At 37.8% G+C, this 24,912-nt stretch overlaps 2 protein-coding genes across 2 annotated transcripts; one reads left to right on the forward strand and one right to left on the reverse strand.

The window, feature by feature from the left end:
• Positions 1–29: 29 nt before the first annotated feature.
• On the reverse strand, positions 30–4,920 carry LOC116266642 (uncharacterized). The gene is made up of 4 exons (XM_031647946.1): positions 4,785–4,920; positions 3,793–3,990; positions 1,312–1,412; positions 30–1,224 (listed from the first exon to the last, which is right to left on the reverse strand). Exons 2-4 carry the CDS (start codon positions 3,888–3,890, stop codon positions 725–727), a joined length of 699 nt encoding a protein of 232 aa, XP_031503806.1. The 5' UTR covers positions 3,891–3,990; positions 4,785–4,920; the 3' UTR covers positions 30–724.
• A 9,873-nt stretch (positions 4,921–14,793) lies between these two features.
• Positions 14,794–16,424, forward strand: LOC116266611 (myb-related protein 308-like). The gene is made up of 3 exons (XM_031647885.2): positions 14,794–15,238; positions 15,338–15,467; positions 15,868–16,424. Exons 1-3 carry the CDS (start codon positions 15,106–15,108, stop codon positions 16,391–16,393), a joined length of 789 nt encoding a protein of 262 aa, XP_031503745.1. The 5' UTR covers positions 14,794–15,105; the 3' UTR covers positions 16,394–16,424.
• The last annotated feature ends 8,488 nt before the right edge of the window (positions 16,425–24,912 follow it).

Here is a 24,912-nt window from a genome sequence, read left to right on the forward strand (position 1 = left end):
GTAACAGTTGGGTCTTGGTACCCGGCAGGTTTGCGGTGGATGATTACATGATAGAATTGCCCACGATAGGTTTGATTCGGTTCTGTGAATAAGTCGATAATAAGTTTGTGAAAATGTTCCGTTTCGACAAGTAACTGCTCAATAATTTTGTGAGAATGTTCCCTTACGTTGTAGAGCATGAAAAACATGATCACAGCTAAAACCATGAAAACTTTCATAATGTTAAGCAGGCCAAAAGCACTGTATATCTTGAGAATTAGGGCACTAAAATGGCACAAATCATATATTGAAGTTGGAGCGTCTTGATTTGAACAGTTAGAGCTAGTGAGGTAAAACTGAGGCGCATCAGTTGCTGGCTGAACAGATACATGTTTAATGGCTTATTTATGGGAGATGGCATTATGGATTGTACTTTTCTCATGCCAAGATGCGATCTTATGCGCTATTAATTTTTCCGGACAATATGTGCTATTAATTTTACGAAGATTTGGGTTGTTCTGCCTCTCTCAGGTTGGGCGAAACGTTTGGGCTGCTTCAAGTGCTTCAACATCTTGCAAATCACAATCAAATAATTCCAGGCCTCATCTTTACTGATTAAATACCACATTACGCGTACAAGGTTTAATATGCAAAATGTTGGAGTAAATGAAGAAGGATTGAATTATGCACGGATTAAATTCTGTATCTTTAGCCTTGTATCAGAGGGATATCTATATATATATGTTTATGGTAGACCAATTAAGCGTGGCCTTCTGCGCATGCTTTTCCTTCTTGTCACCTTGATCTTGTGAATGACGGCTCCTTCCCTTGTGTCTCTCCTACAAATTGATCTTCTCCCTCTTGCATGGTCTGCGTGCATGTAAATCTCCACTGTCTTTTGGTGCCTCCTCGGCCGCAGCGACCTCTGAAAATGAAGCTTCCTACGCTCCCTGGTCCTTCCAGAGTCCAAGTTTTCAAAACGGAAATCCCTTCCTCTCTCTGAATAAGCAAACTGGTTCCCATTGTAACTCTCGCATTCTCCAATCTCTATTTCATCCTCAACACTCTCTATTTCTTGGACCCTCTTCATTCGCTTCACTCTTGCCATCTTGTCACGTAAGATCAAGCAACAGTACTCCAATGTTGAGCAGCAAGACGTGAAGAATGACCATATCATTTCACAGATATTTCGGCAGACGCAGTCGACTATTCCCACTTTGTAGAGAAGGTATAAGAACAGCATTACTGCAGAACGAGTGGGCAACTAAAAGTTAAAATTATTCAGTAGACAATAGGTAAGTAGGTAACGAGAATTTTGGTAGAGTTACTCACTGAGGTATGTAAGGGCAAGGACCATTACAAGTTTCACAATATTGACAATGCAAAAATGGTCGATGTAGCAGATCAGATCCCATGTTACACCACATACTGAACTGACAAACATTTAATATCAATTGATAATCAAGTTAGATTTTTTCAAAATACAGTTGAAGGCACAAAAGCTTATAGTGAGTTCCATAACAACCGACATGAAAAGGAATTTATGCATGCTAGCATAACAGACCTCATTTTGCATCACATAATGAATTGCCAAAAATTCAACATCAGTTGGTGCTTACTTAGGCTGACAACGTTGCTTGAAAGTGCATATCGTGAACTGAGAATAAGCACTATACCACAAAGGCATGGAAAAAGAATTTCTGCATGAAGATATGTGTTCATGTTCTCTTTCATGTTGGGCAACAGATAGTCTTTTTGGGCACAACATCAATTCAACAGGTTTAAAGTTCAATAGAGAAACTAAACATGGAAGCAACCTAAAATCGCCCTAGAACTTTTACATGTACGAGGAACAGATCAATGAGACCAACACATATAAGACATCATGACTACCAAAATAACAACTACACTTAAAGCCATCCTTTTTATTTGACACTAAAATTCCTATTGCAACTGCTATCTTGGGAGGACCATTTATTCCAACACTAAAGCAGCAAAACCAGCATCTCTACTATCAGTATCCAGTGTCCGATATCTTCTTTGGCAAGACCACCATAATAACCAACATTGTCACTGTTTAACCATTTTATTCAATTCCTGGACTATCATGATCTTTCTTTCATTAATAACGAAAGCTAAAATTATCACCACTTCATCCACCCAACCCCTCTCTTCATCTAGAAACCACCAAAAGTTCTAGTCAACCTTTTAACAGCAAAACCACCATTCAAGCCATGTGTGATTTTCATCTTCCATATGACCTGTTTTCCTGCAGTTGTCAGTTAACTGTTCATTTTCGTCAATGCCAGAGTACTGCTGGCAATGCTTGGTTTTTAGAAAAATAAATCTTTTTATAGGAAAAAAGCATAATGAGAGAAAGTGGGAGAGCCAGTTGTTTCACTAAAATGGTTCTTGAATGAGGCACCTACCATTTAAAAACTGATATAAGAGTAGTCTGAATGAAGTAATATGTTAGAAGTTTGGCTATACAAAAAGGTTTGCTAAATCTATGATTGTTTATGGAATTCCCATTTTCTGACAGTTTTCATCATTTGTCACACATTGTTTATCATCTAATTTTGGACAAAAATGACATGCATAGCACTTTGGATATACGAAGAATTTTTTCAGTTCTATGATTGTTTCACAGAAATGCTCGTTTCTTCTGATTTTGGGCAACAGTTTTATAAGCATAAGTATACACTACCGTGTTTCTCCAAGCCTTTTGGGAAATCCCTTGATCTCTCTTTCACTTTGCTTCAATTCTATGGGTTGACACTCGCCAACTAAAGAACCAAAATTACGTGGGCTCAAAATCATGTAGCAGCTTTTTATAACTTACACCTCTCGCCACAGTTATGTATCAGAGCTTTTGACTGTCCCTAATCAAGAATTCTGTCCTAAGATCGGGGGTTATTCAAATTTTCCCTCTTGTACTACAGGATGCTTCTCGCTTTTAGGAGATTGTTATACAGGCATCTGTTTCTTTGTTAGGTTAGTTGAAATACTATTTCACACAATTAGGAAATTTCTGAGCAGGAATATGGATAAAGGGCATATGAAAAGAAACATAAAAGCCTCAGAATGAATATGCCATATATGTGAAACCTATACAGTACGAAACTCTCCATCTGCAGTTTCCCTTTCTGGTGTTGTGAACCTGTGGTGCACTCACTCTCATGATTGTTTAATTTTGAGATAGAAAGATACTAATGGTTACTTCACATTTTCTTCGTTAGTAATCAATGCTGAGGTAAAGCGTTTACCTGATCAAGTTAAGCACCAAACCTCTAGCTAAATGGGATTTGAAAATCCATTGAATGCACTGATGCACCTTTGTCCCCTTCATCTCACTTTACTACAAAAGCATTTGCTTCCAGACACATTAGATTTGCAAGTACCGCTTGGTAATTGAACCACTCTTTCTTTTTAGTAATCAATAAAAGGACCTTGTAGAGTCTTGCCTAAGCTCGCTAACTTGAAACTACTTTATAAGCCTTTGCAAGTATGGATACCAGTCAACAAATTTTTTAGCAGAAATTTCATGAGGCTTGCCTGCTGGCCTTGCAGTCATCAATAACAAAAAATGACGAATCCACAAACAACAGTATCACATCAAAGATTAAAAATCTAAGAAGCATCAAAGGATTTACAAGCAATTCAGAACATGTTTTCTCAAGAAATATACAATAAAGTTAAGCTCAAAATACGAGACCCAGTCAAGTGTCCGAACAAATTTGTTGTAAAGACTTCAGGATTATTTTTAAACATTAAAATTATCTCACTTGCTAACAAGGTGCTTGGTAAGCTTACCTGCATGATTTTCCTTTGATGAAATCAAGTGGTGATTGGAACAAGTTACCAATAGCGTCACCAAAACCAGTGAAAAAGGAGCTAAAAATATTCCCCATTATTGCAAAGCTTGTTGTTGAACGTTCTTCATGACCATTTTGAATTTCTAACTTCTAGATGGGTGACATTGTGACCTCTTCACCTTACAAGAAGTCATTCCTGCCGGAAAATAAAGACGGCACAAGAAAATTTCAGAAAATATTGCAACATTGTTTGATGAAAGAAGACATGAGCTTGGAAGATGCAGATTAACTTGGTCAATATAACAACAGGACAATAAAGTTAGAGGCAAACTAACTTCCCTATGTTTTGGCTTTCCTTTGTCCAGGATTTAAATTTTCAAGCAAGTTACACTACAACTTATCGAAGCAACATAGGTTTTCCGTGAAAGATAGGCTATTGATGAAAAAATGAAAATATTGTGATTATGCGTATATAGAGCAGAGGAAACCTTCTCCCTTTGCGCTCCGATTGTCTAGAACGCGCACATTACTGTGGCTATCTCAAGATATATTGGAAAGAAATTGAAGGGAAGTGTTTACTCATAATTATCAAGGAAAGTCTCTCGTTTTACGGCATGTAGATAAGATAAAGCAACCAGAATTGTACTCCCAACTACAAACTAACCAATATAACAAAACCAACTGAATCTCAAATTTTGCTGCCCTCTCTCTAATTCTCTATCAGTAATTTCTGGCACGTAAATATACTAGTACAAGGTTTTTACCGCTACAAATATAACATCAAACAGTGGTGAAGAGATCCAATAAATTGCATGCAATGAGAGGAATTGAAAAATCAAATGCACCAAATGCAGAATTTCGCTATGGAAGTATCTAACTCTATGATGGATCGCTTCATGCTTTAACGACGGAAAAGCAATATTAGAAAGAATTGCCATTTTACTGGAAGAGAAAAAGAGAGAGAGAGAGAGAGAGGCGCTGAGGGCTTACAAAACTGGTGCCATGATGGAACCGACGAGATGCGGCAACGAGATTCTGAAATTTTTTGAATAGGGAGAGGCGACGTTCTCTCTCTCTCTCCGGATCGAGGCCAAGTGAAATGAATCGGGTTTGTATTGGATAAGAGTTCTCACGTGTACCCCAACTAGCGGAGTTGTACATAAGGATCTCTTCATATGGGCAGAACATTTTCCAAAGGTTGAGCAACGTCGTCACCTAGAATTGTTTGCATGTGGTTCTTTGTATCAAAATTTTCATCAGTTCAAAGCAGAAGCAAACTACGTTATGCGTTACTTGTGAAACCCCTCATTCTTAAAACTGATAATTTCTCCAATCTGGCTGGGAAGGTTATTGGGACTCTTGAGCCATTAATCTAATAATAACTACCATTCTTAAGCACTTGATTTGCTGATCAAGGATAACTTAAGTTTACCTTTCGCTTTAATTCCCACAAATTAAATTGGCGAATTATATGTGATGACAGAGGAAACGGAGAATCAGCTGATGGCTGCTATTCTTACTTCAGTATTGTTTATAAACCACCAATCACTTACGTCTTCCTTTATTTGTGGGGAGTATAATGGAGAGCATATGTAGTCCACTAATTGAAAAGTTGGAAAAAAGGCTGGCAGCTTGGAAGGCGAACCTCCTATCTTATAGGAGGAGGCTTTGTGTGATAAAGCCCAAATGTGACTTCCTCATTATGTTATTATAAATAACAGTTGTGGAGTCAGAATTTCTAGCCAAGGGGCATTAAGAGTTTAAATTTTAAACTCTAAGGGGCACCCATATGTAAATAAGTAAAAAATTAAGGAGATACCGATATATAAACACAGCAATTTTTGTGAAATGGTGTGGGCAAAACTGCCTATAGGTGGCTCTGCCGCTGGAGTATAACCAGGTTCTTATGGGCTGGCGAGATCGAAGGAATGAAAAAATTACACCCGCTGGCTTGGAAAGCCCTTTGCAAACTGAGAGCAGAGGGCGGGATAGGTAGAAATGGTACCCAACGACGCTGGCTAGTAGAATGTGACGCATAGTGAATGTTGACTGGAAAAAAAATACAACGAACAGAAAGTTAGAGGTATGTGGCCGTTAGAGGAAGAGCCATTTAGACTAAGAAACATCCATCGAAGGGTTCCCAGGGCTGGTGCAATTTGGATTGGGGATGGACCTTGGTAAAAGAAGAAATCATGTGGAAGTTAGGCAACAGCCTCAACCTAAGGTTTTAGGTTGATATCTAACTAAAGGAGAAGCCTCTAGCCATATTTGTGCTGATCTAAATCTTAAGGGAGGTCAAATTGAGGGATTATTCAGGTGTATGTAACGCATCATTACATGAGCAATTCATGAGAGGAAGGCCAAGGCTAGCATATATAGTTGGGTTTCAAGTGAAGTGAAAAGCTGCAAAAATAGGGAGCGACTCCAGTGAATCGTTGCTGCTTGTGCAAACAAGAAGAAGAAAGTAATGGGCATGTTATTGCAAGGTGGCATAACGCAGTAGGGAGTTGGGTAACTAGGCAATTAAATAGGAGGAGAATCCCTTGGCTAGAAATCAAAGAAGACTTTTGGGCTTGGCTAAAGTTGAAGTTCAAGCCCAGATGGTTGTAGGATTACTTTCCATACAGCATTGGAGTTTACAGTAGCACTACAAAAAGATTCTTCATGGTGAATGGGCAGAAAAGAGGAAGACTTAGATTCTTTTCCACACTTCATGTGGCAATGCTGTCAAGATGGCTATGAAGCCGTTAAGTGGAGAGGAAAAGAGAATGAAATGGTTTAATGGAGAGGAAAAAAGAATGAAATGGCAGACACATGGCTATTGTCTAGTGTGAGATGGTCGGATGACCAGACATGGACGTAGAGATTTATAGGAAAGGGAGGAAGCAAATGGTTGGTGCTATCCTTATGCTTAATAGCAGCCAATACATTTTAGTAAGGTAGAGGAAGGATGGCAGGTAGTGACTTAACCAAGTTTGGGCTTCTGAAGGGGAAGATTAGGGTTCTCCTGGAAAGGAGGAAATGGCCAATTAAATGGCAAAAGATCCATCAATGAAGAGAGCACTTTCGGATCAGAAAAGAGGGATTGTTGCTACATAGGGCCTTCATACAGAGAGGTAGATGAAAGATATGAACTGAGCTAGCTGATTCCTAGTTTTGATACTAGGAGACATTGGCTTTGCTTCTGATGTTTTTTTATTGGTTTTTCTTTAGTGGTTGAGTTTAGTCATTTGTATTCCTCCTGGTATTGATGCTAAGCACCCTCCTTTTTCTGGCAGTCAAGTTGGGGGAGCTATCTCTTGGCACTCCACTGAAATTGTAGATTCGTCCTCTTAAATCATACCATGCATTGTTGTTTCTAATTTCTAATCATAGTTCGACATCACAATTTATAGAAGTATGAAAAGAAATAGTAAAGAAAAAAAAACAACATTTTTACATGTTTTGATCGCACTACCAACAGTTTTAGCATATTGGATGGTGAATTAAAAAAAAAAAATAAAATAAAAATTCCAAGTTACTTTTTTGAGTTTAATGATGTAAAATGTAATGGTTGAAAGTTTTAACAAGAAAATGCCTCTGAAAATTTTTGAAAGGAGTTACAAATGGATGCCCACTTTCTGTGCGCATGACATATGAACCCTCAACTTTTGAAGGCCAACAAGGTGACCCTCAAGTTTTACCCGATATTCACAAATGACCCCTATGTAACTGCCGTTGAAGAAAAAAGTTATTCATTGAATAATGCACCAAAACTCTTTTTTATTTAATATGTAAAACACCTAAAGCCCTTAATCTTGTAGACAAAGAGAACATTCTGTTTACATGCTCATTTTAGACAGTTGTTCTCGTCTAATATTCTGCCAGCCAACCATTTGAAGTAAACATGTCCCTCCCTCTCCCCTTTTCTCTCTCTCCTTCTTCTATTCTACATTCTTTTTGTACAAACTTTTTTTCACAAACGCGTCAGATTCACAATTTTTAAACTTTATAGTCAACATTCATCGTCATGAACTGATAATATCGTTTGAAGCAGAAGTGGCCACATTGTTTCATATTTTATATATTCTTTTTGTGATTATAGGATGATTTTTGAGAGGTTTTGTAGGGCTTGTAAATACTTTGTTTGAATGCCTCAAATATGTTTGTTTCGTTCAAATGCCCACAAGAGCATTCAGCCAAGCAAAAGCAAATATTACCAATAGAGTGTGGAATACTTCCAAGGAACGCATTATCCTTGAAAGATAATAAGGTGAGGGAGGCCAAAGCCTTCGTCATCGGAAGAAACCAAGAATGATAACCATGACACCTGAGCTGGCTAATATAAACATGAGGACGGTCCTGAATCTAAAATCGTGCTGAGACTCTAAGATGCAAGCTGCTCTGCAAGATCATTTTACATACTGAAAAAAGAAATGTATGAGTCGGAAACGAATGTCAACTACAATATTCAAAGGAAAGCAACTGCGACCAAGAGTTTGGCATGGAAAACGTGATATTGATAGCGTCGTTTTGGCCAACTACTCTACAGTAGGTGAAAACCTACCAACGTGAATGCATAGAAAACGCATGCAACAAAACAACTAACACTTGGAATAGAAGTTAATTTTTTTTTTTTTTTTTTTTTCCATAGATCAATCAAAGTGTCCCTAATGATCGAACAACACAAGACAAGATTGTAGTAGTGATGACAAGTGCATATACACATTTTGAATACGAAGATTTTGTGTCCTCAAAAGCATGCGCCTCTGTAGCATCATCTTCTCAAGAAGACGTACTTAGAAGCAGAAGGTTTGGGACAAAAAAAAATTGCAGGATTCAATGTAATTGTGTTGATTCAGAAATCAGAGTTGAGGAAACATTGTCAAAGAGCCCAAGCAGGTTGGTGCAGAAGAGCCCATAAGTCAACAACTTGGTGTAAAAGAACTGACTCAAGTTAGGATGGAATGATGGAAGAAGAAAGAGCTTGTTAGTGGGGTCTAGCCAACTGATAAGAGTAGGCCTGGGCATCGGGCTGGCCCAGCCCGGCCCTGCCGAGCTTGGGCCCGGATTGGCTTGAAGCTTGGCCCAGGCTCTGCTCGATTAAAATAAAAAATAATTTTTAAATATAAAATAATTTTTTAAATATAAAACATATTTTTAATAATAAAATATATAATTATTAAATAAAAATAATATAAAAAATGAGACTAGTACCGAGTACCTGGGCTAGATACCCAGGCTTAGATAGGAGGGTACAAAGCGGGGAAATCTGGTTGGAAAAAGAGAGTTTTTCGTCCAAACCTGTCAGTCAAAGGGCCCATTTGTGAGTATTGTGCACAACATGTGGGCCTGGTCTTCCAAAGTTTACGGTTGATATGCCATAAACCTGCAAATTTTTTTTTTTCAAAATTTTAACTGTCCATCAAATGCCCCTAAAGTTTCTGAATGCAAGGAAAGGCTCTAACTTAGGAAAATTAAGACAAAAAATACTTTATACGATGGTTAACAGTTTTAATAAAAAAATACATATGAATGGTATCTCCATCTCCATTTCCTCCCTCCCTTTGTCCTAACAATATTTACAAGGAAAAGGTACAAAAATAAACTTGATATGAGTGCGTGTTGTGTCATGACCCAAATTTTTTTTTTTTATAATGAAAATAAATATTTAAGACCTTATATCAAAACATAAACTTGAGTCATGCCAAGTTCAGAACAGAACAAAAACTGAGAGAGAACAGTTGTTTAAGCGACTCATTAGGGAAATACTTGGACTCAACCCAATGGACTTCAACAAAATTCTAAAAATCAAAATAGTGCCCAACTGGCAATGCTAGTCCAACACAACATCAAGGAATGTGTTCGTTGAGCGAAAACCTAATCATAATTACCCAAGCAAAATATACGTTTTGCTCCATTTAATTTTGAAAAGAGGGACTTTGAGCTGGTTTACAACAAAACTCGGATTTTTACACTCTTTTACTTTACAATGGAGTTTTCTTGATTTGAATCTACTTAATGCCATATTTAGTTATCTTGGATTTGGACCAGCTTATTTTAGAAATATAAATTTAGTTGTTGAAATAAATTTAAATGTGTGTCCAAATTATTTGGAAAACATTTTTGGATTTTTAAAAGTAGATGTAGATTCAAAAGCTAACTTGCTTTACAAGTAGACAGGTTGTAGCTTACATGAATTCTGATTTGGAACTTGATTATGAGTCCAAGTCATTCTGACAATATATTTTAACTGTTGTAAAAATAGATTTGGATAAGTGACCAACTTATTTTAAACATATATTTTACTTGTTCTAATCTTGTTTAGATTTGGATCCACCTTGTTTCAAATGTAGATGTTTTGGTTCTTTCCAAATTATATTCAGATTTGGATTTAACATTTCAATATTGTCAATGATCTTGCTTTTTATGTTTGATTTTTTTTTAAAATCTGGATTAGAATCTATCTTGTTTTAAAAGTAGATATTTTAGTTGTGGTGAAAATTTTTAAAAATAGATATATATTAAAAGTTTTATACTAATTTTGGACTTTGGATCCTTTGAAATGTATGTGTTTAATTATGTTAAATGGATTTGGACTGAAACTCAGTTAGATTAATAACTTCAAGTACAATGAAAATATCTGAATAACGAAACATGATAATAAATATTTAGAAACATGGATCTTATATGTTTCCATTGGATATATTGCATGACTATGTATGAGTTTGACTTGTTTTAGCATTCAAATATATATATTTATTAACTTTACTAACTGATGCATATGAAGCACTTCATGGTTAAATAATAATGTTGTATTTGCTGTGATTATGCATATCTATTTGTGCATTATTAGAATTGCAATGGTATTTGGATTTGGATCTGGATCTAGCTTAGCTTGAGACATACATGTCTCAGGTGTGTGTGTTTTGCAAAATTATGAATATGCCTAAATTAATGTTTGAGATCTAGATTTCTATGCTTATGCACAAGACACATGTGCTTTGTGAACATACAACTGAGAGTTAATTATGATGACCAGAAACATATCTTATGCCATGTTGCTTATGATGTTGTTAATTATGTGGTTAAGCACATGTAGTAAATGAATCATATGAGCAAAACGTTATGTATGTCGAAAGTATGCTTTAAATGTATCAAATAAATAATGAATGCTAGGGATGGTTGATGCATATTTGGCCTGATTTTAAGTGGTCTGCACTGCCTACAGGAGTAGGGTGGTGGCATGAGGAAAGAAGTGAAGGTTACCCTTCCACCTAGGTGAGGCTGCATAATCTAGGTTTTTGGTCGTTTGTTGTTGTTGTTTCTGTTTGATTTATTTGGGCACTTGAGTTGTTATGTTAATGATGTTGTGATTGTACAGAAAGAAAATGTTGCATGAATAAGTTAGTGCCGGTTGGGACACCACCCGAGTAGTGGCCCGTGGTTATGGACAAAAGAAACTTAATTTGCATGGCGAATACTCATTAATTTGTTAAATGTGTCTTTTATCCTTGTTCAATATAGATATTGAATGCATATATTAAAACTCTTGAATTTCACCAGGCAATAAGTTAAGTTGTATGTTGCATTGCTAACCATGCATGCTGAAACAAACAGAGCCAGTGGGTAGATATCGTAGTAATGAAAACTTTTCACCCTCATTTACTATTTTTTTCTAAGTGATTGTAATAGAAGGGATGATGATGAGGTTACTGCACTGTGCGATGAGCTGATGCTGCCAAACCGATCTACGTTATATCTTTATTTTTCTCAAAGATTCATTTGGTGGTTTAATTTGAATTATCATTTAATGTTGATAGTTTAGAGTTAGTTAGTAATGATGCCTAATCATTTTAGAAATTGAAGGTTTGGAAAGCTCTTTCTGTAAGCATTGATTTGATTTGAAATTACTGTGGGATTTTTTTTTTTTAAATGGCTTGAAAATTTAAGGTTGTTATAGTGAAAAAATAGGAAAACTTGTTAAAAGATAGATCTAAAAGTTAAAGAGAAAAAGCTTTAGAGAGAGGGGGGGAATAGGAAAACTTGTTAAAAGATAGTTTTTAAAGTTAAAGAGATAGAAATAAAGAAAGTTTAGAGAGAGAAAATAAGAAAACTTATAAAAACAGTTTCTTAGTTAGAGAGAGAAAGAGATCTTAAAAAAATCATGAAAAATGATATAGAAATCTCAAAAAGAGAATATATATATATCAGTGTTCTTCTTCTGCTACTGACTTTGGCACCACTTTTCTTCTTCTGTTCTTTCTGTAGTCTTCATTCTGAATTTCATTCTTTTGGAATAAAATTTGGAAGAAAAAAAGTACACACGGTTAGACCTATAACACCAGCAAACCACTATCATGCCTCATATGACTTGAGCAATATACACAGGAAAGGCACTGACATGGTGGTGATAGTAGCATTTGCATGTTTCATGTTTCACTTCTCTGCCTAACCACATTACTTGTTGCCCAACAAAACGAAGATGAATGCAATATTTGATTACTTAATAAAGATGAAGATGATGATGATTCATGAAAAGTTACTGCAAAAGCCGCTACTCAGTTTTATGTCGTCTTCAACACTATGACCTTTCTTCATCACCTTCAACAATTTTTAATTGCAAACCTGTACCATGCTAAATAAATTTAGCAGGCAAATAAAAAATGTTGTTGTCTGAAGCAAACACACACGACTAGTGCCTATGATCGTATGTTTTGATCGATTGTATTGCCACAAACACATTAAATCTATCGCCTCTACGTGTGATGAATATGAATGATCTGAGCTCACTCTATCTTGTTGAACTCAAATTGAGCTCTAGCATAACAAACATAAAGTGAGTGAGACAGGAGCGACTCAGCGGATCGTAGTGGCGGAGCCAGGACAGTCCAACCTCTGGATCCGGGTAGAGCCAAACTGAATTTAAATCTAAAAAATACATAGAGTGATTAAAAAATAATATTTTTTTCAATGTAAATTTTTTTTTTTCATTGGCCAGGGTGGGGCCATGGCCTAGGCGGGGCCCCCGTCCCTCCGCCCCTGGCGGATCGAAACCCGGCAGGTCAACCGTGCACTAAACCAAGACGCTCTACTAATGTAAACTTGGTGGTCAATGATAAACCAAACCCCCTTGGTGTTTGTCTGCAAACTACAATGTAATGACATAAATGCCAAAAGACCTGAAAATATTTCTCTCATATTCAATTTCTACATACGAGCTAAGTCGAACAATCCTAAATGGGAAATACTATAACTCGCAAACACTAAGGTGAAGATCCTTTCTATTTGCAGATGACCTCACATGTTGGGGGCTGATCAAAGAAGGTACACCAAAAATTTGGTTACCAAAACTCACCTGCTGATGCCTGAAGACAAAACCCCTTTCATTTGGAAAAGAGAAAAACTTACACGAGAAAACCGCCCATTTCTTTTGTCCCTAGAGGTTGGCTGACTCACTTTAATTTTGACCCCCATCGGCGCAAGCTTTGGACCATTTACCAAGTTGGTAAAAAGAACCCAATTAAAGACTTCCAAGCAAAGGCTGCTTTGGTTTTCAAACTATCGCATTCCTTCAACTATTAGAGGCTGTGTCCTTCTGGCTTAAAATGATTAAAATACCCTTTATGACAAAAACCAAAGGTTTCCCCATAAAGACAAAAAAATTACAAAAATGAAAAATACCCTCATGTGAAGGGTCAAACAGGGCTCCGGCAGGCTTGAAATGACTAAAATACCCTTTACAAAGAAAAAAAAAAACAGGCAAAAATAAATAAAATAGTTTTGATAATGATGGAAATTACCCCTCACATAATCACTCTCGGTAGCCGGTGGGTGGTCAACCACGGCCGAACACCCACCTCCCCCCCCGTCTTCATAATCAGAGGTGTAATTTGCGAAAGTCCAACAAACAAAGGGCAAACTCCAAATTCTTAAAGGTTGAGGGAGCCAAAGGAAATATTTTGGTGGTAGATCAAGAGGAGTAAGTCATGGGGGCCAAGTCTGTCTCATCTTAATTGGCATCCAACTGGATTTTCCTTACACCTTACAAGTACAGACGCAAACTTGGAAGAAATTTGTGCCTACCACCAGCACTGCACCACCAATTAAGGACTGTTCTTCTAGAAACTCAAAATACAAGCCTGGAGCTTCTAGATGTCTGGTGGCATCGAGTGTGAACGGGTTGGATTTGCACTAGATTCAGGTGGGTCCAGACTTAGATTCTGTGTCCAAGATGTTTACATTAGGTCTGGACCCGGGTCCATTAACCCTACTTATCTTAAGAAGAATATTCCGTTTCTAGAAACATCACACCTGCTATATATACCAGATCTTGCCGTGCCTAAGAATGATACGTAAACCAATTACAAACTGTACATCTCCATTAACAAATCCAAATTAACCGATATATATCCATTTGAGCACGGATCGGGTCTGGGGAAAGCTTGGCCGACCTAGTGATTGGCATAGATGCTGGGATGAGGTTTAGCATTGGAAATCAATATAGGCTAAAATAAGCCCATATTGAGAGAGAGAGAGAGAGAGAGAGAGAGTAACACTGGATCATGTGTCGACATGCCAATGGTTTGTATATCAGATCTACTGTTTACCAAATTTGTATTAGATTGGTCCCTATGAATTTGGTTCAACATCTTGACTGGAATTCAAGCTTCAGAGCTCTCAGTTCAGATCTGGCTGGTATCAGTCAGATATCGGAGGCGGATTCAAATTCAGTCATGAAATTGCACAGTATAGAACTCAACTCTGAATAACAAGCAGATCCAACTTTGATTACCAAATCCAACTAACGGAGATTCAAAATAAAATGGGTTCCGGTCCATGTACATCAGCAATCATGTGGCGTGGGGGGCAGTGAGAGGTCGGTGCAGAGCGGCGGTGGCTGGCCCAGCCATTGCCTGTCTGCCTGAGAGCACCAAAAGGAAACCTCCCGGCAATTTGGCCTTTTTAAAAAGGACAGACCCACCTACCTACCACCCATGACCCTCCGTCACTGCTTGCCATTCACCTTCCTCCCTCCCTCCTCCTTTTTCTTCTCCAACCACTCATCAGACCTTTCTCACCAACTCAAGCCAAGCAATCAGAAAACTACTTCTTCTCGAACCCTTTTGGATTTCCAGGACACTCTTCTTACCTCCTCCTTTCCACCTCAATCAGCTCATAATAAATCCCCACAGCGTCTCCCTTCTTACAACCTTCCAGCCATTATCACCTCCTTCCTTCCCCTCAACACCCCTACAGACCTCATCTCTCTTTCTCCCCCCTCTGTGTGTGAGCAAAGGTAAAGCCAGAAAGGGTGGTGATAATAGATGATATGGGTCGTTCTCCCTGCTGTGAGAAGGCACACACCAACAAAGGGGCATGGACGAATGAGGAAGACCAGCGCCTCATAGCTTACATCAAAGACCACGGTGAAGGGTGCTGGAGATCTCTCCCCAAAGCTGCAGGTTCCCATCTTCTCTCTCTCTCTCTCTCTATGCTTCTATCTCTCTGCCGCTTTGTTGGTATCCTCAAACTGAATTTCCTTCTCCTTCGTGATGTGAAAGGACTGCTGAGGTGTGGAAAGAGTTGCAGACTGAGATGGATCAACTACCTGAGGCCTGACCTCAAGAGGGGCAACTTCACGGAGGAGGAAGATGAGCTCATCATCAAGCTCCACAGTTTGTTGGGTAACAAGTAAGCCTTCATATCAGAGCCACTGATCTTCCAAAACCTCTGTCCTCACCTTTGTGCCTCATTCCCTTCGATGCCTATGTTCACCACCATGAAGAAACTGTTCGAGGAGTTCTTCTTCTTCTTCTCCACCTCATGACCCATCTATGTGTTAATCATTCAATGGTTCTGCCTGCAATAACTAGCAATACAATGGCAGTAGTTGTGGGCAGCTACAGACAGCTAGCCTTCCTTTCATCTGAGCTCTTGAGTTTCTAGCTAACCTTAGTACCTAAGAGTTACAGAAGATTGAGAGGCATTAAAAAACTATGCTCTTGCCTTCTCACATTCAAAGAATATACCAAACAACAGAAGAAGATATGGTTGAAGTACTGAGTTTGTCTACTTGCTACAAATGTTTTAGGTGGTCACTCATAGCAGGAAGGCTGCCAGGAAGAACAGATAATGAGATCAAGAACTATTGGAACACACACATCAAAAGAAAGCTCTTGAACCGAGGCATCGATCCACAAACGCACAGGCAACTCAACCAACCGCACTCTCAGGCTGCACCGTCCCAGCTGGAGCCAACCACAGGTTTTCTGCCTACGACCAAGATGGCAGATTTGAGCAATTACCAGAAGAAAACAGATTCTGCTGATAAGTCCAGCAGTGGGATCAGCTCGGAAGACGAAGCACACTCCATGAAGAGATTGGACCTCAATCTGGACCTCTCTATCAGTCTCCCATTCTCGCCAGATCCCGTGGTTTCCGACCGGCAATTTTTCCAGCCGCCGACAATCGTAAGCTCGGATATCTTCCGCAAGTCCACGGCTGTATGTTTGTGTTGCAGTATTGGATTCCAAACTAGCAAAGACTGTAAATGCCAATCATCCCCAGATGCTAATCAAGTTGCAGGTCTAAGATACTTTAGACCATTTGAGGCTTAAGTGAATTCGAATATTCAATCCCCTTATTTCACTGGTTCCTTTATAGTTGTCCTTCACAATGGAAATCGGAAAGCGTTCATCTTCAAACGCACAATCGGGAAAACCACTGAACGATTGCTGATCTCATTTCTTTTCTTATAGAACTTCTACTCCCCATGCAGAGCTAGCAGAAATTAAGCTGGTGGAAGAAGAAATGATGTGCCTCACCGTGGGCAATATGGGAGACCACTGATGGTTACCTGTGCAAAAAAGAAGATTAGTTGGTGTCACCATGACTTGCAATCTCCTTTTTCGGTGAAATCGCCATCAAACGTCTGTCAAGCAACAAAATACACACAGACAACTAAACAAATCACCACTTGTCTGATCCAGCTCTCCTTGGTAGTCTTTGCCCCAAAACTTTGGTAGGTGGATTTTTATGTCTGATCCTCAATCCCCAGACCCTCTTCAATTGAAAACCCCGTGGTGGTTTCTTGATATTTTAACAAGCAGACAATTACAACTCACACATTGTAAACTGCCCTTCACAATTGTCAGCCAAAACTTCACCGGGACTTCTTGGCCGGTAAAGGTTTCTGAGATTAAATTAAGCCTTCAGGTAGGAGATTTGTGTTAATTGGGAAGCAAATCACAGGTGTATCAAATTAAACCAATTTAGTCGAACACCTCAGAAGTGGTTTGTTTTGTCACAGAGAAAATAAGATGGGCGTATTTCCAATTTAGAGAGCTTTACTGAAAAGTATGTATAGGTAGTTGCATGTGAATGGGTCCTGACATTGAATCCACCATGCAGTCTAATGTCCTTCATTCAACAAACGTGCTACATGACTGAACTTTTCAATGGGACATGAGAGGACCCATCCTCTCAGCACCCTAAAAGTAGATGGCGAATAGGTTTACAATCTAATCTGGCTTTTAATGAGATCAGCGCTAGCCTAAGATGTGGATCAATCTGCATTCGATATAAGATGAAAACCATTTCACTTTAGATCTATATTGCAAAATCTTTTAGATCTGATCTTGGATCTACCCCTGGGCTCTATCAAGCGAGGTATCAGATATCTGCGGACTTTAGATCCCTCTACATAATCTACTTTATTACATATTGGTGCCCCTCAAATCTAATACTTTTTCAGGAATCTAAAATTGGTCACTGTATAATGCTGCCACTTCAACCAAACACTTTTGGCTTCCTGTGCTGGTACTAATCTCGTGGAGAAAAGAAGTATATAACACGCATGTTCCACGCTTTTAGTGTAAAATACGTTGTTTGGATGGTGGACGTACGGCAATTTTGTTCTCCTGGCCCATTATGTTGGTTAAAAACCCTAGTCGTTCTTGCTGATTAAAATAATATTGGAAACCGGCTCGGCCAAGCCGAGCTCGAGCTAGGCCATCTGAGACTCGAGCCGAGTTCGAGTAGGGTCGACTCGACTAGTGAATATCACTCTTGGTAGACTACTATTACCTATTTTGGATAAGGAACTATTCAAACTAGTTACACTAGGACTTTTGAACAAAAACTCAATCTTGGGCAATATCTGCCATGATTCAAACTTTGGCTGTAGATTTCCATACCAAACGCAGATCAAAATTCTCTATGATTGGATCCCATCTCGCGACTTCTTCACATATACGCACGGAGCACATCCAAACGAAGGAATAAAGCAGAAGACTGAGAAGAGTTAAGAAAACGAGAATGGCATAAAACTCGGTACAAATTACAAGAAGATATATATTTTAGTCTAAAGGTATTCCATGTGAAAACAAAACACATGCAGAACGAAACATGCATTTGGAATCATGTTGCTCCTGTATTTCTTTTCCTACCTACTCACCATACCATATAGAAATCAATATTTGTGGGGCACACCCAAATTTAGGTCACTTTACTGGAAAGGAGGAAAAGATGCCTAACCTTTGAGAAGTACTATATATTTTCCAACCACACATTTCTCTTGACATCATTCATGGACTCATTAATGCTCAACCATTATTGATGAGAAGATGCTTCCATGGATGTTCTTCTCATCCTATTGGTCCCCAAAGCTTTCTTTTTCTTCACCCTTTCCTTCACTTTTGCCCATGCCTTGAGAAACATAGCATAGCTAATCAAGCTAGTGGTTATGTATATTGTAAATCATCCATTCAATTCCCCTACTCGCTATTTTTATGGGTTTCAGCTCCTTGAACATAAGTCTCTTCATCCCTCTCCTTGCTCCTAAGGTCCAAAACTGCATTAGTGCTTTGTATAGAGCACCCACCAGTATACTGTTTTGTTGACACCTATCTCACTCGAACTCAATGATAGAGCCAAAAAAATTGATTGGAAGGGCAATTATTTATATATATATATATATTTAAGATTTCTATTTAAAAATAAAAAAACTTTTAAGAGGCTGGTGTGGGCAACTGCCTACACCAGCCATAATGTGGCTACGCCACTGCTCGAACTATGTCACTTGAACCAACTGCCTACCAACCACTGGCTGGAAGCTGTGGTGCGCTAACCCCCCTTGGGCTATGTTGCCAAAGATGACGTAGGTAGGCTGCATTTTAATTGTGTTTATATGAAAATACTGCTTGGAACAAGGCTTAGATGGTTCGGGTGAGGGGTAGGGACCAAATGAACTGGAGTGGGTGCAGACAAGGGCACAACCTGAGATCCGAATTACACCGACAATATCTATGAATATGAAATTCCTTCAATAGATTGGATCAATTTGAGCCACCGAATCCAACCAACCAGGTCTGGACCGGGTCAAAGTTATCGCACATGAATCTCTGCTCCCACGCCAGCATGATTCGGTACTCCCCAATAATAGAAAACAGCGACCACATGTTATGATTATTGGTATTATAACTTTTTAAATTAAGGGAAGAAAGGAGATATAAGCTACCAACTAGGCCCGATGGTGCAGCGGCATGGCTCTGAAAGTGAAAGAATGTAAAAAGGAAGAAACAACATGTGCCGTGGTAGTTGGTCATTGAGAGCAGATGACGTCTGCAAGGAGGTAGAATTAAATATGTACGCATTTGAACCTTTCTCTCTCTCTCTCTCTCTCTCTCTCTCTCTCTCTCTCTCTCTCTCTCTATATATATATATATATATATATAAAATGAGTTAACCTAATTCCGAAGTGAGATTAAATTTGGAAAGTTTCACTTATAAATTTCAGATATCGATTATGGAAAAAGGAGAAGAAATGAGAGAAGAAATGATAAAGGAAAAAAGAAGCGTGAAAAAAGATAATGAAAAATCAGTTTTGGTTGGCACTGATTAAATATACTTTTCAAACATACACATATGAAAAAAAAATTGGTCCAGCTAATGCGTGTACACTTGGTAAATGTAAGTCTATACGAAATGTTTATGAGTCATTCAATGTTTGCAGATTTGGTAAATATAAAAAGTATACAAATTGATTGTGAGTTACTTGATTAATTTAATTGAAATTCATAATGTGTTACTTACAAACTTAATTTTTACAAAAATACATAAAATTTTATATTTTAACTTTTTTAAGAAACTTATTTTCATTCTACTATACTTTGTGAATTACCAATTAATTTTTTCGCTGAGCTTATAATTAACTTACAAAGTTTAATTTTTATTATGCGTTCGTTCCAATTGCATGGATAAAACAGTTGCCGACTGACCTCCCTTTTCCTTAAACAAATACATCGGCTTATCAGTCTTTTTTCCTATATCTCATTGAATGAAGATAAAAACATTGTCGGCTTATTTTGTGTGTGTGTATGTGTGTTTGTGTGTGCATATGTGCATGTGTATGTTATTGTTTATAGTGTGTGTGGGTAAGAGCATAGTTAATCAAACTAATGGTATGGTGAAAATGTGTCTTTTTAGTTCAATTCCCGTAGACACTATGTTAGCTCCTGCATTATAAGGGATAAGAGAGAAAGATATGCATATATTGTGTCTTCACTAGGCACCAACGCTTTTCCAGGGCAAATGTTGTAATCTTCTTGATCGTTTGATAAAATGAACGATGATCTTGAGAATGTGAATTGTTAAACCATTTTGCAGCAATGCCTTCAGCCGTGCTTCTAGAAGTGAAGCACCTTAGGCCAGCACAGTCGTCCCCACCTCCAAAATGAACATCCTAACGTCTTTCTTTTGCCCCTGCAACTCATCTGCTTGCGGGGGTCAAACGTCACTGAACAATAATGTGAACTTGGTAGTTGATTTTAACCCACCTAAACGAAGCATCTCTGGATCTCTTTCTCTCTCTAGCATACTTAATTGCGGCACATTCATACGTTATCTTTCATTAAACGCTAGAATAAGAAACGATATGTTGATGGGTGATACATTAAACATACATGATAAATTAAAGTATAGAAATCAACATGATGATGAAGTGTAAATAGTTCATAAAAGCTGTTAGGTAGGCGCTTTCTTTCCTGCTGCAAGCTATGTCATCCGCTTAATATGCTTACAGTCAACCACTCGGCTCTCAAGCGTTTGGCCTCCTTCTAGAAACTTATGGTGGTGCATATTTGAATATACCGGTTGTTCTTCATCAACTTTCAACCAACATAACCTCCTCCATCTCATGTCCATTATAATTAAATAATAAAGTCAACCGCATCAAGTTTGTTTGTAAATAGTACATGAGTACTTTCCATGTTACTCACCTCCCTAATAAAGGCCGTCTTATCTAACATGATCGACAATTGAGAGAAAAAACGATCCATCATATTGTTCTTTTTGTTTTCATCTCAACTGTCTTTCATGATGGATCTGAAAGTTCTCATACGTGGGTTGGATGACTTTAAATAACTATAGCAACTATTCAATATAAATGTAAACAAACACAATTGCATGGATGAATGCAAAAGGTGGAAAACTATAGTTATTTAATGTGTGGATCAGCAGGTTTTGTAAGGATTTTAAGATTAATAGTCTTAACTTTGTAAAATGTCAAAATTACATGGTTAAGGAGATTATGAAAGTCCAATATATGGATCAGTTTAAAGATGTTAAATTCAATGGTTTTAACTTTCTTGACTTATAAATAAGGATGGCAACCCTTTCAATTTGAGTCTGACGTCCCTTTATCGTTTCGGTTTATCGAATTTCACGTATTTGGGTTCAAATATGCATGGGAAAAAAAGTTATACCTCATTCTAATATAATTTTAAACTCACAAACTGTAGCCAGTCTGAATCCAGCAGTCATTTACACATCAAAATCTTAATCCAAACCCAACTTTTAGATACACAATCGAACCTCAACCACATACATTAATATGTTAAAAGCTGACCTTCGTAATGTATGAATATTAGACATGGGATATTTAGCAAAAGTTGATTCCAAATACAAATGCAGTCACACATTTATTTAAAATCGAATCTGAAAATGATTAAATGTCATTGTCCAATTCAAATATAATAAGATTTCTTAACAAAATGATAATTTTTTTTTCCATATCCAACCTTTTAGAAGCATGCAGTTCGGTCAGATATCCGACCTTTCACAAGATCCCAGTGAGCCCACTAAAGGGAGGTTGCAGACCTCCTAAATTTTGGACATTTTGGGATTAAAAAAAAATGTATAGTTATATTTTTGAAAATTTTTAATTTGGCATGTGTAAAAACTTTTTAAAAAATATTGTTCGGCATCTGTACAAATTTGGAAAATATTTTCTGTCCTCTCACCTCTCCAACCCCCCTCCCCCCTTCTAACAAAAAATTTATCGCTTCGCCCCTGCCCTAAATTAACATAAATTATGTTGATAACACTCTGTTTAGGGAAGACAATGTATAACGACTCCGAAAGTCACACAATATAAAGCAAGCGGAGCATAAGTTTTCTCGAAGGGATGAATGAATCTTCACAAAGGGAGCACTGTCAATAGCAACTTTATTAATTGCTACCAGAGTGCATGGTCTGTGACATCAAAACGCCTGCACATTACAACACATTACTCTTTCAATCATGCTGCAGATTTATTAATATGAACTCATCAAACACGTACGCCCACTGTTTCTGGGTATATTTCAATAAAAAAGCTTGCAATCATTGATACACCGGCAATCGGCAACTTATTCAAGCCATATGTATGTAGCTCTTCACATGACATATAATGATACTGTTGAGGATGCATCTATAGTTGTGTGCTTTTCTATGGCTTCTTGGCTCTCAATGAATCTAATGCCGTTTTTAATAGATTCAACAGTACCCATGAATTATAAACGTTAAATTATAAAATCAGATTCTGTATAACTTCAAAAATTAATGGCATTATTGTTCTTAGTTCAAGTGATCTCATTTAAACATTGAATTTTCAAGTTTTTTTTAGATTTTCATACATTTTGGGGTAGTTGGGCAGCAAAGACACCTTGTAAGTGTCATCTGAATCTGCCCCAAAGACTGGAGCAGGTTCATCAGCTAGTACCCGATCAAACTGCTTTAATATTTGGGAAAAATTCGTGGGACACTTACAAGTATTCTTGACTTATTTGTGTGTGTGTCCATTATTTTGTTTGAAGGAAACTACTCCCAGGCCAAGAGACATCTATCGTTCTTTTAAATGGCATAAAACCTTGAAATTAGTATCACTACACTTAGTTGAGATGTTGAGATTAATACCTATGCAAATCAAATTAGCAAATTTTCTTGTATAAGCCGTTAACCTCACCAGTAATGCCAAATTATTTAGGACATTTTTGTGTACATGCTTAATTTTTTTTTTTTTATATAAAAAAAGGGAGAGAGAGACACACAAATATGAGGCATATTTGGTTGGAAAGCCATGATGTGGAGATTTAAAATTGTGTATATCAAAATATGCCTCCTACTCGTGCCTACGGGCATCCTAAGCTATGTTTCGCAAATGCAACGATATAGGTAGTAAGAAAAAAAAATATGAAAATTTAAAAAAAAAAAAAAAATGATGCCACTATAAGTTCTATAAGCTGAGCAATCTGTCTGTTATTTTTTTTTTCATACATATTTTTCAGTCACATAAGCATAAACATGTTCAATTCATCGATCCATGAGTCAGATTTGCGAACAATAACATTCATTATGTTCGAAAGTCCAATGGGCACAAAAGACAACATACAAGCGAGAGATAAAAGACAAAATCTGAGGGAAGGTCCAGCCCTAGCCACAAACGCTAGAGCCTCAGGTGCCTTCCGTCAAGTGTATGCTTTTAAGATCTGAAAATTTTCTTGGGCAAGCACTTGAACTCCATCATCAATCCACATCCACGGCTGTTCAGACACGAATGTTGTTAGATAGCTAAAATTTAAAACTTTGTCACTAAAAACAGTTATTGGATTAGTTTAGTCATGCTTTCTGTGCAACGATGGTTTGTGGTGGCTTTAACCATGTTTTATGGCCGTTTGAATTTTTAAATTTTATCCATTTGGTACATGACCACATTAACTTTTCTACCTCAGAATTTGGCATATATATTAAGCATGGGCAACAGGCCCGGGTCCGGGCCTTAAAAAACCGGCCCGGGCCTGCTCGGGTTTGCCCGATGGAGCTCGATTTGGCCCAATTAATTTTTTTATTATTTTTATTTAATAGTAATATATATTTTATAATAAAAATATATTTCATATTCAAAAATTTTTATTTTATATTAAAAAAATATTTTTTATTTTAATCGGGCCCGGGCTCAGGTTTCGGGCGTCGGGCCAGCCCAATGCCGAGGCCTAATATATATAGCTGCATATGCTGGTGGGTAGAGGCAAGCCACTGATTCTATTCACATGAGTGTCGACCTCCAGTAGAAACCAATGCTAAAATAGGCCCTCGACCTGAAAGTGTTAAACCTAAAGAGCGTTTGGCAAGAAGAATGTTCTTTGGACGTCAGTGTTCTATGAATGTCTTCTAAATAAGGGTGTTTAACGGCTTGTGACAACTCGGGCTTGACTTGAACCTGTTCAGTTAAGTTTGGTTTGAGCTTGACTTGTTTATTAGATGAGTTGAGTTTGAGTTAACAAATAGACTCATTTCAATAAATGAGTCAAAATTTGAGTTAGTCGGGCTTGACACATGTGAAGTCGATTAAGCTTGTGGCAAGAGAACATGTAGAAGGCGTTTCACAATAACATCACAAAAACAAATACCTATTGGGTTTCCTTGAGTTCAACCCTGGTCCTTTTCAAACATTAAAGAAAAAACAGTTGGTTTGAGCATAACCAAGCCAAGTTTGAGCCTTTTTAAGCGCAAGCTAGTCAAGTTGAGCGCAACTCAAAGAACTCAAGTTTGGTCCTTCTGACATTTGAACAGAATTGAAGCCAACCCAGTTTTGTTCAAACTCGGCTTGTGAACAACCCTAGTTCTAATTATTGTTTCAAAGGGTGTAGCTTTTCTATTACCAAACTACTTTTGTCGACGGTTTTATACAAGCCATCAATCGACGTAATATTGACACAGATCATACATATATGGAAGGCCTAAAGATTGACAACTCAGGATGGAGCCCAAACTTGAGTTCCCAAGGCCAGACATGCACCATTGACTATCTCAATCTTAA

This window comes from Nymphaea colorata, chromosome 13, assembly GCF_008831285.2.
Source record: "Nymphaea colorata isolate Beijing-Zhang1983 chromosome 13, ASM883128v2, whole genome shotgun sequence".
NCBI classification, from domain to species: Eukaryota; Viridiplantae; Streptophyta; class Magnoliopsida; order Nymphaeales; family Nymphaeaceae; genus Nymphaea; species Nymphaea colorata.